Source organism: Tauraco erythrolophus, chromosome 8, assembly GCF_009769465.1.
Source record: "Tauraco erythrolophus isolate bTauEry1 chromosome 8, bTauEry1.pri, whole genome shotgun sequence".
Taxonomy (NCBI): domain Eukaryota; kingdom Metazoa; phylum Chordata; class Aves; order Musophagiformes; family Musophagidae; genus Tauraco; species Tauraco erythrolophus.
This window is the reverse complement of record NC_141472.1, coordinates 10,164,208-10,180,005: the sequence shown is the minus strand read 5'-3', so window position 1 is coordinate 10,180,005 and position 15,798 is coordinate 10,164,208. Positions and strand designations below refer to the sequence as shown.

At 40.9% G+C, this 15,798-nt stretch overlaps 1 protein-coding gene across 5 annotated transcripts in view; it reads right to left on the bottom strand.

The window, feature by feature from the left end:
- MYO1B (myosin IB) overlaps nucleotides 1-15,798 on the bottom strand; it is a 99,500-nt gene that overhangs the window by 72,279 nt on the left and 11,423 nt on the right. For all 5 annotated transcript variants that reach the window (XM_086615245.1, XM_086615246.1, XM_086615248.1 and 2 more), the window contains exon 2: nucleotides 12,773-12,888. In XM_086615245.1, the coding sequence (XP_086471371.1) occupies nucleotides 12,773-12,888 (116 nt within the window). The remainder of the gene's footprint in view (nucleotides 1-12,772; nucleotides 12,889-15,798) is intronic.

The window sequence follows — 15,798 nt, the reverse complement described above, 5'->3', positions numbered from 1 at the left end:
GGAAGTGTTTTCTTCTGCTTTATTAAAAATCACATTTAATTAGATGGAGTTTATTTCCTAAGATGAATCAACACTCGCATGCGCGATTTGATGACCGCCTAGAACAGCCAACCCTTTACTCTCAGCGGTTTACTGCAAAAGCATACATTGAACCTTCTTGGTAGCCATACTCTGTGTCAGAAGCCCCATACTCTTCCTCTAACTGTCAGTCTGACTGCACTGAACAAGCCTGTGGCCACCTGCGAGGTGAGTGGTTTCATGGCACACCAGAAATGCTGGTGGCCAGAGACTCGCGTTTCTCCGTAGACCTTCTGAAGCTTTGCAGCCCCTGAGGTTGAGCTTGTGAAAATTAGGATTTATTCCATTAACACGTTCCCCAGTTCAAACGGAGTATCAAGGGGTCAGACAGCTAAACAAGACAGTAAGGAAAGAAAAGTGCAAACTGATTTCCCCTGCTTGGCTTATGCCAGAGCTTAACTAGACAACTTTTTTTTTTTTTTTAAATCCCAGTTTACTATTATATCTACGTATTAGCAGATTTGAATCACACGTTCACTTGGAAATGAAGGGCTGGTGGGACAGGGAGGAAGGGAAAACAGTCATTCCCTTGCTGAGCTGAAATAGTCAGACTCTCCATGCTTTACAGAAAATTGAATTAGTTTCTGTATCTAATACCACATGTGTCTGAAAATTAGCAAAGTTTACTGGTGAAACACATGTGTTCAGTTCGTGTCAGCTTCGACCAAATTTTACATAAAAGAAATCTTTTTCTGCAGAACAAGACGTGCTTTGAGTACGCTGCTGCGCCGTGCGAATAGCACGTGAAAAGTAACCTCCCCCACTAAAACTCTAATTCATCTTGACTTAGGTGGCTAAGCATAATACATATTCCATCAAAATAAAACACTGAGGAACAATTGTTCCTCATTTTAAAAACACTGACTGTGGCTAAATACAGGCCTTTACAATTGTCCATAGTTATTTCAGAAAAAAAAACACAGGCCCAGACTCCAGGTTAAGTGAAATACTTAGAAGATAAGACTCTAGAATCCTGTTATGGGAACAATGATCATTATAGGCAGGCTTTTCCTGTACAGATGGGAATATACTGTTAGTCACTTTTTCCTTCTCTTTTTTAATCTATTTTTTTAAATAGGATGTATCTTTGGGCCTTATAGTTTGAGCTTGTCCAAATCAGTGGCAGAACCCAGATGCTCCGAGTAAAAATGCCAGTGACTTCTTGATCTTGCAAATGAAACCACAATAGGGCAGTACCGGTTGTGGGGTTTTCCCGGGGCAGAGGAGGCTCTTATTATTTCACAGGGGAAAACATTTAGCAAACAGGCAGCGTTCCATGCTGCTGCCTCAAAAAAACGTACGCTTGCTTAGCAAAAATGGTTTGGGTTGGAAGGGACCTTAAAAATAAACCCCTGCTTTTACGTGCAGCCCTAAGAAGCATCACCCTGAAGTCAGAAGGTAGAAATAAGTCATTTGCTCCTGTTGCAGTGAGAGCAGAGATACAGCAAGTCAAGTCGTGGCTTCCACAATAAGCATGCATTGCTACCATGTGCTCGTGCAGGGACTTCTCTCGCTGCAAATAATTTTTTTGCAGAAGTATCAATATTCTCAGACAAGCCTGCTCCGCTCCGCTAACTGGAGAATGAAAAATAAATTTATTCCTTTTTTCTAAAGTTACTAAACACGTTCCAGTACTCAGGGGAAGACAAACAGTGAAGTGAGGTGCCCAGTTTCACATACTCACTTCATAGGAAGGGACATGCTTTCAAAGGTCTCATCTCACAGGACAATAGCGTACTGTAGCTCAACTCAACTCCAGTATGCTGCACGTACCAAAGAGTTACAGCATCTCACATAAAAAGATGCATCTTGAAGTGACATCATAGCTCTGCCCACTGAGATGAGTTAAGAAACGTCAGCCACACGTTAGTACGACAGACTAAAACGGAAGGCAACAGTTTGTCAGCAGAAATAAAACCAAGCACTCCACCAAATTCGTATTACGACACTGGAGAAATAGGAGTGTTACCGTATTGTCACAGCTATTTGTAAGCTGAACGAAGTTGCTCATCATCAGATTTGAAATCTAGCCTCCGTAACACAAAAGCTTGCATGCAGCCACCCACAAGCTTATCAGAGACAACAGTGACAAAATTGCAAATAAGAGCAATTGAGTTATCTGGAACACATCCAATAGGCAACGCCAACACTACATAATTACATAGATATGTTGCTACTTACTGGAGGAGTTAGTGAATTTTTAAATTTTGCCAGTAAGTTTAAGTTGTCTTAACAAACCAAGGAACAAAAATCCACCTGGACTCCACCGTTTTTTTTGTCCTGTGGATACATCACTAATTTACTGAAATGACCACAATGAAACTGTCTTTGCAGTTCAGATCTTTGTTTGTAAACCCCAGTCCCAGCTCTCTTATCTATTCGAAACATAAGTAAAAGATTATTCAGTGTGCTAGACAGTAAATATTAAGACTGTGTTTCCTGATTCATAACATGAAAAAGTTTATCTTTAATAACCCAAACTACATTAATTATGATGTACCCAGAGTAGAAGAATTCAGAGCCTTTTGCGTAAAGTTGCCAATAAAAAAAGATTGATTGGAAAACGTTCTGCCTCTAAAGGTGGTACAAGAGTTGGAATTTTACTGAAGTTTCTTTAAGGCTTTAAACATCAGCCTTGTGTACGCTGTATCTAAAATCATGACAAAGGCTCCTAGCACAGCAGATGGGCATTTCCTGGTGTGTTATACATTGCTAAAAAAAAAAAAGAAAAAAAGAAAAAAAAAGAAGACAACCATTAAACACAATGAGACACTTCCAATGAAAAGACGACAGCTGTTCTTAATTGCAATTTGAAATCCCAGATCTTAAGAGAGCACCACACTGCCAGTTCAGGAAAGGCATAACGAATATTCTGGTCCATGTATGGACAGGATGCATAAAATGGGATTTCTCTCATTTCTGACAGGGCCTCTACCTGCCCTCACTTTTCAGTCTGTCTTTAAGAAGTGAAAAATAGCAGTGTCTCCTTTTAAGTCCTTCTCATTCTTTTCAGTCTGCAAAAAGTCCCGAAGTTCTAACGAGAATAAAAATGAAACTATTGGATCCTTTTTTTAAAAAATCAAGTTACATTTAAAGCCTCATGAAGCGTTCAAAAATGTTTTTACTTCCAAGTCTTACCATAACATCAGTCAATTTTTTAATCAGAAGAACTTTATTTCGTTAAGCAGCACAAAAAAGGCTAGTCTTAGTTCTAGCCTAGACATACAAATGAAAAGCTGGAAGAAGAACTATCTGAAACAGTGAGAAGAGATAAAGAGCAGTTATGTACTGACAAATCTGGAGAACTTCACTACAAAAACTGAAAAATTACTGCAGGGTCTTTCCTTTATTTAATTAAGTGCCCACTTCATTCACAAAATTCAGTCACACTGAATGGATTCCCAAGTCTTTTGTGTGAATTAGAGAGATTCTACTTTATGTGACAACATGAATTAATTAAAAAAAAAAAAAAAAGAAAAAGTCTCAACATTTTATGTCCTAAAAATATCAATGGCATAATATGAACGCTAGCCAGAATGTTCCAGTTCCAGGAAAAACAGAGAAATGGGATTTGGCAAAAAGGTTACCATTAGTTTATACTACTGGAGCATTAACACATATCTCCAACTATCCAACATATATTAAGACTTTTCTTTTGCTTTTTTATTTTAATTATCTTTGCTCTAACAATCTAGTGAACCTCCCTCCCTCCCCCCCCCAAAAAAAAGAGGAAGAGATCATGACAGATAACCAAAAACATTTGACTCTCAATCCCCAACATGACTGAAGTCAAACGTGAAAGTATGCTGTGTACAGAGGTACGAGTAAATATTTGAAAACAGTTCTGAAAACAAAGCTATTTTGTTGAGGCTCTAAGCCAGTAGTTAATTCAAAAAGGATGCCCCAAGATTATTTTCCTTCGTACGCCATGACGACAACTACAGAGTTACAGAGGCATCTGCACCGGATCTTGAGTTAAGCATTTCTCTTACAAACTCACTGTGTTCTAAAGGTACCAAATCCTTGCATTTTTTGCAAGCTTCTTCAAAAAGTCCACCAGACACGTGAATGTTGGTTAGGACCACACACGGGTCTCCAGATGAGAAACTGATGGGCGAGCAGGCTCTACCAGAGCTAGGTGGGTCCTGCCCAGAGAGGGGGACCTCTGGCAGCAGAACTTCAGGAGCTGTACTGACACTACTGCCAAACCAGAATGGCTGTGGAGACCAAAATCATTTGTCAGCCAGTGGATCTGGTGCTTTTGAATCATTTTGTCATGGCAGTATAGGCTGCTGTATCTTCTGAGAGACAAGGGAGATGCTGGAGTCCCCTCTGCCTCCTGGAGTATCTCGGGCGGCAGTTTTGTCTTGATGCTTTTCATATCCCCTGTACTCTATATACACTATTCCCTAGCCTGGAAAGTGTTTAAATGCCACAACAGCACAAAAAGCCACCTGGACTCCACAATGTCAGACCGCTTGATGTCTGGGCAAGCCTACATGCAGGCAGCTCTGCCAGCTCCACCCCACCTCTGCAATGGCTCTGCAGCTACACACAGCATCATACCTTCTCATGTTGGAAATCTCATGTTCCAGACACTTACAGAAGAACCTGTCCTATTAAGACAGGCTGAGAGAGTTGGGGTTGTTCAGCCTGGAGAAGAGGAGACTCTGGGGAGACCTTCTAGCAGCCTGTCAGTACTCAAAGAGGCCTACAAGAAAGCTGGAGAGCGACTTTTGACAAGGGCTTGTAGTGACAGGACAAGGGGCAATGGATTTAAACAGAAAGAGAGGAGATTTCGATTAGATCTAAGGAAGAAATTTTTTACTATGAGGGTGGTGAAACACTGGAACATGTTGCCCAGAGACACTGTGGATGCCCCGTCCCTGGAGGTGTTAAAGGGCAGGCTGGATGAGGCTTTGAGCAACCTGATCTAGAGGAGGCTGTCCCTGTCCATGGCAGGGGGTTGGAACTGAATGATCTTTAGGGTCCCTTCCAACCCAAACCATTCTATGATTCTATGATAATGACAGCATCAGTGCCACACAAAAAGAATTTAAAGGACTCTTTCATTTCTTAATTTAGGCAGCACTACTTAGAGAATCAACGGAAAGGTTCATTCCAGTGAACTTTGGAATCTATTCTAAATGTCACTCCAGATCATTCTACAAATTAAAATAAAGCACAACATTCATCTGTACACTGCTTTTCCCGGCTGTTTACATTTCTTGGGTGTTGGGTGCATTTTCTGACCCTACTTACGACCATATATCCTGCTATAAATCGGTTCCTGTGTTATTATGCATTATTACAAAATTTCATGCAATCTAATACTGGCAGCAAACAAGAAACTACTGTTCTTGTCAATAAGACTATATCCACCTCTGAAGCACTGGAGTGAGATGCCTGCAATTATGTGCTATCCAAACCAACTAAAATAGCCCTACTCAAATTTCAGGAAAAGCTAAATTTATTGTTGCATGCAAGAGAAACCTTGCTTCATACTCCAAGCCTTCAAGTCCACAAATCACTTCCAAAACGCTCTTCAGGGAATCGGATGGCCATTTCAATATGGCCACATCACAAATGCCTTCCTCAAAACTCTGTTGAGAATTCTCAGAAGGACTTTTGAGGCCTCCTACCAAGTGCAAAATTTGGGTAGCTGCATCCCACAGGTGGTATGCCAGCAGCCTGCAATAGAAGAGGCTCTTCTCAGGTATGAAGTCCTTCTGACTCTTGAAGCAAGTGTGATGCTTCATCCCCTTTTCATCGATACGCTTGACGGATTTACATTCACGGATACATCGTACCCGGTACTGCCTCACTACAGAGGTGAAGAGAGTAATTAATAAGGCTGACCCCTTCCAAAATAAGATTCCAATATTCTCTGTAGGTTTTTTTCCCCTTTTTCTTTCAACTCATTCCTAGCATGCCTTTAACAATCAGGTACTGGCAGTCCTCCCTAAATTGCTATTTATGATTTCTGTCATCCATAGATGTTCCCTCCCTGCCCAGCGGTTAATTTTGCCAACTAACCTCTGAAGTGATCATCTTCCCTCGACTATAAATCTCTTCTGAAAGAGGCACTCTGCTGAGCCACATGAACAAGTCCAAAGACTGAGCCTCTGGAGAAGTCAGGAATTATGAGGAATAAGAACAAAAGGTCCGTAAAAAGAGGATATTGCAAGGTGAACAAAATCGGGGAGGATTTAAAAAAAGCAAGCACCCAACCCTCCCCAAATGAAAGCAAATGAAGATGAAGAAAGGACAAACTGAAAAAGCAATGTGAAAATAAATGTACTGGGGCAAGGAAAGACATTAAACTATGGCACAGACTCTCACCCCACCATCCCCTTCTTCAACAAATAAAGATAGCTACTGTGCATCTTAAAACTCCGCTACCTTTGAGTAAAAGCTTCATTTTACATACAGGCAAAAACTATCCTTCACAGCTGAGGCTTTATCATGCCCTTCAGACAAAAAAATTTGCTTTGCATCAAGGAGGAAAAAGAGTTACTGTAACCTTGGTGTTTCCCAAGACATGTGTGAAATATGTTCATTTGATTCGTGTCAATATGGGACAATGGATGGATGTGCAAATAGGTGGCAAGGAGTAGGGTGTGCTTATTCAAGATAAGTGATTGTCTTAGTTTAAGATCTCTGTGAAATGCAAAACCGTAAACCTGCGAAATGCCTCATGATGCTGCTAACCAGGAGCCCCAATTGTGAAATGTGTTCCCGATGCATGGCAATATAAAATAATGTTAGGGCCGCACAGTGAAATACAACCTTCTCTGTATATGTAACATTTAACCATTCTGTTCGTTCTTGTATAACCGCAGCCCTAGAGAAAGCAGAATGGTATGGATATAGTTCGCGCTTCTTGCAAAAGCCACCTAACATTTTGGGGTTTTTTTTCTCTTCTTCTTTTGCTTCACTGCCAGTTGCAAGGTGTTAAGACAAGAGGGGCCTGGGGGCCTGTATGCGCTTAATCTCTAATCTCGCTTAACCGCTTTTAAGTTAGCTTACTTAAGTCATGTATCTACAAGTTGCATAACCCTTGTGTAAAATAAGCAGGAGCCAAGATGGAGAACAAGGACGGTCCTGATGACTTCACAGAGCAGAGTCATGATGACTTCACTAGTTTTCTGGGGAGGTGAAAAAGTCATCACGAGGAAGACACACAGCCTTCATCCCTGAGACCCCTACTCACGACCACCAGGAGACACTGCGTACGCGCAACTGGGGGGGGGGGGTAGGGGTGGAGACTATGGAGATGACTTCTCTGAGCTCATTGTAATAAGACCACCTTTTCTCAGAAATAATTAAGAATATGTATTAGTAAAAGGAATATAAACCAGAAATAAGAACTACATGGTGTGCGTCTTGGTGGAGCGGAGACTCCCGGCGCACCCAGCGCTGTTTGCTTGCTTTTATTCGCCTAATAAATTGTAAACTTTAATTGGAGTTCTGTTTGGGACTCACTCATTTATCACACATGCAATCCTGGAATACCAGCAAAAAAGCCAGAAGCAAAAATTTAACCTCTATTTTCACTGCTTCCATTGGCTCAAAACTTGAAAACGAAAGAGCAAATTGTATCTGTTGTCAGAGTAATTGCAGACATCCATGGGATAATGATTTGTCACAATAATTATTGATATGATGATTGTTGAAATGGGGAACGTTAATAAGTTCCTCATTCTCACCTTTTAACAGGCATCAGGTTAATACCTTTGTGCTTGTATCCTACATAAAGGCAAGTTGGTTTTCAGGAGTTGCCAGTACAAGTTTGAGTTTCTCTAGATTTGAAAGCTTTTAATGCAAAAAAAAAAAAAAGAAAATAGAGCAAAATTGCCTAAGTGGAATTCAATAGATGTCTGATAAAAGCCTTCTCCAGATATTCTCCCTGCTCTCCCAGTTACTCACCATAAACGCTCCAGTGCATAGCCAAAAAAAACGCACATTGATTCTCATTTGTTTGTAGCTTGTCGTTAGTGGTACAGTTGCCACTTTCTGTTTCGTCCCCCAACTTAAAATAACGCGTGGTTCTTGCAAAGTGAGCAGGTAAGGTGCTCCAGAACACGAAGGGGAGCAAAATGCCACGTGCCACGCTACCTCCCAGAGAAGGAGGGCTGCTAGTAGCCAGGAGCCGACTTTAAGATAAGGAAAAGCATGGAAGCACCTACTCTGCAATCCTTTAAGGCAAACCTGCGATGGGTAGGAAAGCGATACGGCATGACGGTTACAAACAAGTGGTACGAAAAGCTATTTATTTCCTATTGCCTTCACTTCAAAGATGCCGGCTGCTGCCTTTGTCACTGGTGGAAGTCAATGTAAATCAGTGAGATAGACAGCTCGGTTCTCTCTCCTGTCTGGCTTACCCACAAGGTAAGCAAAATAGCCATTACATCAATGGAAAGAGTAACAACATCAACCGAAAGAGCAGAACAGAAGTGTAAGGACTGCACAAATCAAGCAGCAAACTGTTTGAACACTGAAATGTCATACTCTGCCCTGGCAAGTCAGAGACAAGTTTGATCCTGCCTTGCAGGTAAAGACAAAGCCAGTGAGATTAACCAAACACTGGAAAAAAAACCAAACCAAACCAAACCAAAACAAAAAACAATTAAAAGGCTTGGTAAACTTCCTATTACAGCTATGCAAATAGCCACAGACTATGAAAACAAGCACTCAAGGAGACCTAGAGAAGTAACACTTCATTACATGGTGCCACAACAACAGTGGTGTATTTAGAGAGGAATGAACTATTAAAATAAAATTTTTGGATCAAATTTTATCAGGTATAACACTATCCAAAATCATCTGACCAGAAACTTTCTCCCAGAAACTGAGTTCGGCTGTCCATTCAAAACGTGTCCATGGCCTTACTCTTGTTTCTAAAGATCACTAAAAAACCCAACAACAACCCAACCCTGCCCAAACCCAGCAATTAAGGATTAACTAGCGTCACTGAAAGCGTCAGTCACTCACACTCACGCTCTTGAGGAAACACAGGGCAGACAATGAAGTGTTCACTCCTCTCCTCTTTCAGATTAGAGCTAAGAAAACACGTGAACACATTTTTCACTCCCATGAACGTTTCCTTCAATGACCATATATGGAAAAAAACCTCCCAAGATACAGATTTCTTTCATGTCGTTAGGTACTTCTCTCTCTTGTTCCTCCCATTTTCATTTGCACACCAAGCCATTAGCTATTTTACTGGGACAGTTGGCATTCTCAAGCGCATCGTCCCTATACCAATCCATCACATCGAAACACTTGCACGTACGTTGAGCACAGACAGAGGTCATATGAAACTACTGGAAAACAACCAACATGATTCAGATTCTTCATTTCCCAGGAGGTCCCACACAGAGCCGAAGCTCTGGGAATGTCCCATGGCAGTCTGCTCCAGAGACACTGACACTTAAAACTTGGGATTTGCAAACCTGAAGGTTCTCTCCAAAATGACAGACCTTGGAGATGATGAGCTATCACGCCAACAACATGACAGCACATTTATTTCTGGCGGAAGAGTTCTGGTGCCACACAGACCTCGTTTCTATAGGAATCTCAAACCAAATCATTGCTAGAAACTTTTTGAAAAAAATTGTTTGCATTTTTCTAGCTAGCACTAGTAACAAAATTAGATTGATTCTTTGTACAAAGGACATGCTGAAACAAGAAACACACTCCGTATAATTTTATTTCTAGACAAACTTTCTAGGTCATATGCATTAGTTTCCTCATAAACGGTCAAGAGTTTTGCTTTGCTCAGGATTATGCAATAGGAACCAAAAGTCTTTTCCCAAAGCATGCTTAAATGGTACAGTGGGCTCACCCACAATGAATTCCTCTGAAGAGGCCGTGGTTCAATGGAGATCTATGCATCAAAGAAAAATAAGTATGTACATCTCCACAAATCAACGTGGGGTTTTTTGCCCCCACGTCAGAAGAAATACCACAAATTGCAATTTGTCTCACAGCATCTCTTCATTAAAGTTCCTGAGCAGCTAAAAAAAACCACCTTGAAGATTGCAAGGTCTCTGGAAGTGCAGCAACTCCCCAGATATGCCTGAACCCTGCTTTTAACAGTGGCCTTCTACTCCCAGATGAGTCAACCCTAGAATTAGCTGCAAGCTCCAAGGCTAGGATGACGCCAGCTCTGTCCCAAACCCAGTTCTTGGCCTGTACTGACCAGTGTGTTAGGCAGGCACCCCGTTGGTGATCAGTCTAGGCTTGGCTGCAGCAGGACCATACGCTCCTCATGATCCATTAACCAGCACTCAACTACTAGCTCTATGTTCACAGAGCAAACAACTGGACTGGCATGAATCCTTAGGCTACAGCACAAGGCACTATATATTAAAGAGGATCTAAAGTTGTTTAGGCTTGTCAGAGGTGGCGTAAGGCAGCCTACATAGCCCTTATTTTAGACACCTACAGTATTTCAAATGTATCTTTTAAAGATGGTGAGAAGTTTACCAATTTTAGCAGGGACAAAAGTGACTCTGCAGCAAAAGATTCTGCAGCTCTCATAAACATCTACGGACAGGTAGGAAGAGAAGCGAGGTTACCATAAACTAAGATCATTTTATATTTTTACAGTTTGAAATGAAAACACTATCTGTAAAAGAGCAAAACAAAGATTATTTCATAATCCTGTATTTTTAAAGATATGTTGTCTTCTTAGCATGTGTCAGAAGACAAGAGTTTCATACAGAAGCAATACCAAATAAAGAAAACTTGTGGAGAGTGCATATTTGTCCAAGACAAAGTCTCACACTTTGTGAGACAAAGTCTCACACTTTTCATGACTTGGCACTCTATGCAAGCTCGCGAGGAAAATCTATTACTATCACATAGTCAAGATCTCCTGACATAAGTTGAAATTCAACATTTTCTCACTTCAAACTACTGCTCCTTAAAGTGGATTTCTAGTGTTTGGACTCCACAAGTTCCTGCTCTGAGATGACAGCCTGACCATACAGTTATTGTACATTAGTGATGAATGATGTTCATGAAACATTTTTCTATCAAGTTAAGACTCTCATAATCCATACAAGAACGATTGTTGACCGTTTCTATTCTGGTAAACCATCTCTCAAGGGAGATGGAAAAATGTGGAGATCAATATATTACTATGTACTTGATTGAACATGTAACCAAGTACACAGTACTGCCTTTCAGAATGCGAGACAAACTGTGACTCCAGATTTTATTTTTAAAATCCTCCACCATATGACAGCAAATTTTATGCAGCTGAACAGTTAGCAGAGCAGAAAGTTCTTTTAGCAGGCAACTGTGTTAATTTAGCAAGCAATTGTGCTTGCGCAACAAAATTATGAAGACAGAAAACCTGAACATAGCCAGAGTTCAGATGCAAGAGGGACACAAACTACCAGAAGCTTATTCGATTGGATTACTCAGCTGTTTGCATTTCAGCCAACATATCTGGAAAAGCTACAGATTAAGTGTGAAGGCAAAAAATTAATCCGAACAAAGTAACTTCCAGAACTTTTTCCACACATAATTCCCTTTTAACCGAAAAGCTAACACTGAAGGAAGATGCAAACATTTATGGCCATGTTTAGACGCTCATCCGATCACGGATCGCTCAAGCCAGTCTCCTGAATACGTGACCACAAAGTCAGGTGGCAACCTCACGTCGCACTGGAAACACATCTCTATCCCAGTATCACACAGAGAAGAGGATAGCTGGCTTTAAGCTCACCACTTCGATGCCTAACAAGATGAAACAATTACCGCAACATACAGACCTTGAAGACAAGATACCTCACTTTCAGCCATACCATCCACACCTGCGATCAAAGTCTTGTCCTGTTATGGACAGGGCTTATCCACATTCCATTACGCTCAATAATTCTGACCAGGCCCAAAGAATATGGGTCGTGTTGGTTCTCCATAACCCCAAGGAAAGGCCTTTGTCACTTCTATGCAACATGCACTCCCCTAGAGGAATTACAGAAGGGAAAATCAGAGTAAGAGACTATACCTACTTCTCAGGCTTCTATTCCTAAATTTAGACTTGGAATTTACATCATTTTCAAATCATATTTTGCAATATTAAATGTCTGTATATATGCTATATATTTTAGCCTCAAAATTTGCATTCTATATTTATGGCACTCTGACTGGCCCCTTAGAAAGAGCTCATTTCCAGCCAGCACAGAGCAGAAGAGACCAAGCTTTTATTTCCCTACAGTTACCTTTCAGACATATCCAGTATGTTTCTGCATTCATCAGGAGGGTTTTTCCATTTTTTGCTTTGTGCAAAGAGAAATTAACAGTTTCAGATATCAAAAATAACACTATATAACTCAAACATTTCTAACACCTAGAAGTTTTCACAAGGCAATCTGGACTTTGAAAGAAACAGATTTCCTTGAAAACAGACTACTCACTTTAGAGGGCAGGAACAAAGGCTACCTCTAACAATTACAGGAAAATGTTCTGAAATGCACATACCAGGATCTAAATACATGAAACAGAAAGAGTAACTCATCTCGACTTCTCTTTAAAATAAAGATGAACTAACAAAAATTCATTTTGGGGGAGTGGTGGTGTGATTTTTGTTGGTTGTGCTTTAATCCTTTTGATGAGAGAGACAGCTGGTACCATCTGTTTCAGGACAGAATGAAAATTAAAACTTCTTCACTGTACTTACATGTGAGGACTGAGTTCATAAAAGTTTCGGTTTCTGTATTCTTCCACTTTCTCTGGAGTATAAATGGGTAGAGGTCTGTAGGGGTTTATTGATATCACCACACTGCCAATGTATGTCTGTTGAAAGAAAACAAAAAAAATTATCATGGATTTTTCTTTTAACATACTTTTGCTGCTTATATATTATTCTCCCACCTACTACTTATGCAAAAAACAAACAAATGAAAAGCATAATTGTAGCAATAAATATGTCCATACACACTGAAACACCTTTTAGATCTCTCTCCACAATCGCTGTTGGGTACCAAGCAGCAATTTCTACATAACTGAAACTCTCTTATGAACATTTCTTTAAAAGAAAGCCCAATTGTACATTATTTCTGTGACTAATTCAGTTGGGGGAGGGAAAGGGAAAAGGACACAGACATTCACGAAGAACCAACTCCATCTGTGTGGCAAATGTCACACGAGCTTTGCTGCAGCCCTTGGGCACTCATACAAAACCACGTCAAGGCAAAGCTGGAGTTGGTTGTTCTCCTTCAGGAGAAGGAGAAGCTTCTCAGGAGAAGCTTTGTGCCATGTTTCCAAAGCCTTGGGCACAGAAGAGGTTTATGGAGAAGAAACCTGAAGGCTAACAGCTTCTGACAGGTTTCTGTCAAAGGAGAGAGGAGAGATTTACTGTCAGGATTCAAGCCAGTCGAAGTCCTGCTGTGGTTCCTCAGCAGATGTGAAGCATAGCTTTATTTCTAGATTCTAAACATACTTGCTAATAGCCTTGGAAAGCAGACGGAGTAACATGTTGTTTCACTCCGTTAGGTCCCATCCACTACCGAGGTGAATGAAGACTGATACTGTACACCATGATTACCACATTGGCACATGAAACAATTAATCTGCCTTCACCAAGTCTACTGCCAGGAGCCCCGCAGCTCCCTACTCCTCCCTCCAGCTTCGAGGGCTGCCTTCAAACACATCTGAGTGGCAAAAACACCAAAACCCCCTTCCGCCCTGCCTGCAGATACCAATCAAAGATAATTAAACCCCAAGTGCTTGGTATCTCTTTCCACAACCACGAAATAAATAAATAACACCCGATAAAACACAATTTTCCACTAACCAGGGAGCCCCTGGGAGATGCAAAAGCTGCACACAAAAGCCCCAGGTTCCTGTTCTTTGGATTACATTCGCTAGTAACTACGGAAGAAAAACAGTGGTTTCCACATAGATCTAGGATTTTAAATGGCTTCTTCACAGTGATACCTTAGCACCTTGCAATCACTGTTTGTATCTCTCCCCACAATTTTTCTTACAGGAAAGTGCTGTAATATACATTTTTAAATGGGGACAGAGGCAGAAGGAGCCCGAGTTACAGGTTCAGCAGAGCACCAAATTACCTCCAGAGATGCAGTCACAAATTAAAAATATTAATTGCTGCGACCCTTCCCTATCTAACTTTCACATCTAAAGCAATTTTCTGCTAAATGCTAACCAAATTTGGTCCTAAGGAGAAAGCTAGGAGAGCAAGATTTCCCATTTTCCACAGCATGCATTTGCGCAGGCAAGCTGTGAACTCACACATTTTCTGTCCCAACTCAAAGAGAGTTGAACAAACTAGACTGCAGCGATAAAACAAGTAGCAGGAGGCTTCCAGAGACTCTTGTAGTTCATCCTTGTAGTGTTTACTACCCACAGGACGAAACAGAAGCAACCGCTGCTGACAATTCGCGGTACAACTGCTGCTACAACGAAACACGTACTGCTCTAATTGAGCTCATGACACCATTTCTACACAAGGCATACTTTCTCCTCTCCTTTGGAACTGGCCAGAAACCTTCTGCAAAACATTTCTCCACCATGCATCCGAGCCCAGAACAGACCAAATACCCTAGAAACGGGCAGGTTTCGCACCAAGAGCCCATGCGGACTGCTGCGACAGGGAGCAAGCCTGAAGTTCCCTCGCATCTCGACAGCCAGGCTGCAACCCTAGGGTGGGACAACTCCAATCTGCCTCGTACCGCAACCCAGGAGGGGAACACTCCCAAAGGCATTCAGATACAGACTGTTGAGAAAATCCCCAAATAATTAAGATTTTTACCTCTTTCAAACACACGCCACAGTGTGTGCTTACATACGTTTTCTTCAAATAACAACAACAAAAAAAATCGTTCTAGTTTTGTGGTCATCCTCCCCCTACGGAGGACACTGTTTTCCATCTATGTCTAATCTCTTTGGCTGAACAAGAAGAAAATGCAAAAATTGCCTTTCTACAGCATTTACTTTGCTCTCTCAACACATGCTGCTTTGGCAATTTGCAAGCCTACAGATTCTCGATGAGAATAACAGATATCCAAGAGTAAGAAGCTTTCTAGTCTTTAGAAGTGCATGGATACCCCAAGTGGAACTCTTTCCTGATAAAACATTAATATGTTAACTTGTTTCCTCCTAAATCTTAAGAATTTGTGAATTCAGTCTGTTGTGAAATCAGTGCTGGAAAGCATCAGCAGAAGAGAGATGCAGGCCAGATCTTGAAGATTGTATTTTGAAACAGGAATTCTTTGGAACTTGAAGACTTGCCCTTTTCAGCTATTCCGCTACCATAATAGCATACAATTTAATTGCTTTTAGTACCCCGAGATGTCAAGGTAAAGGAAGATGAGTGAAAGTGAAAAACCTTGATTTTTAATTTTGAATGCAGGCATTCAGATGAGATTTATTTAGAACCATCTCTTCATAGCTAAGTATTGCTTAGACGATGTATTTTGGGAGTTCAAGTCAGCTGTTTATTGTCAGACATGAACAAATACAGACCATTTCCTAAAATACCAATACTTCAAAAGGTCAAATGCCTATATAGAAACAAAGACATACTCATGTCCATTTTAAACACCAAGCCAAAGCATATCAAGAAATCACTGGTTTTGCTGCAAAGCTGCTTACAAAAACTAATAAGTTTCCTCTTCTAAAAACGCCAGTATCTCAAATCCGATGCCTAATAGCTACTTGCCACTGGTGGTCTGTGAGATTCCA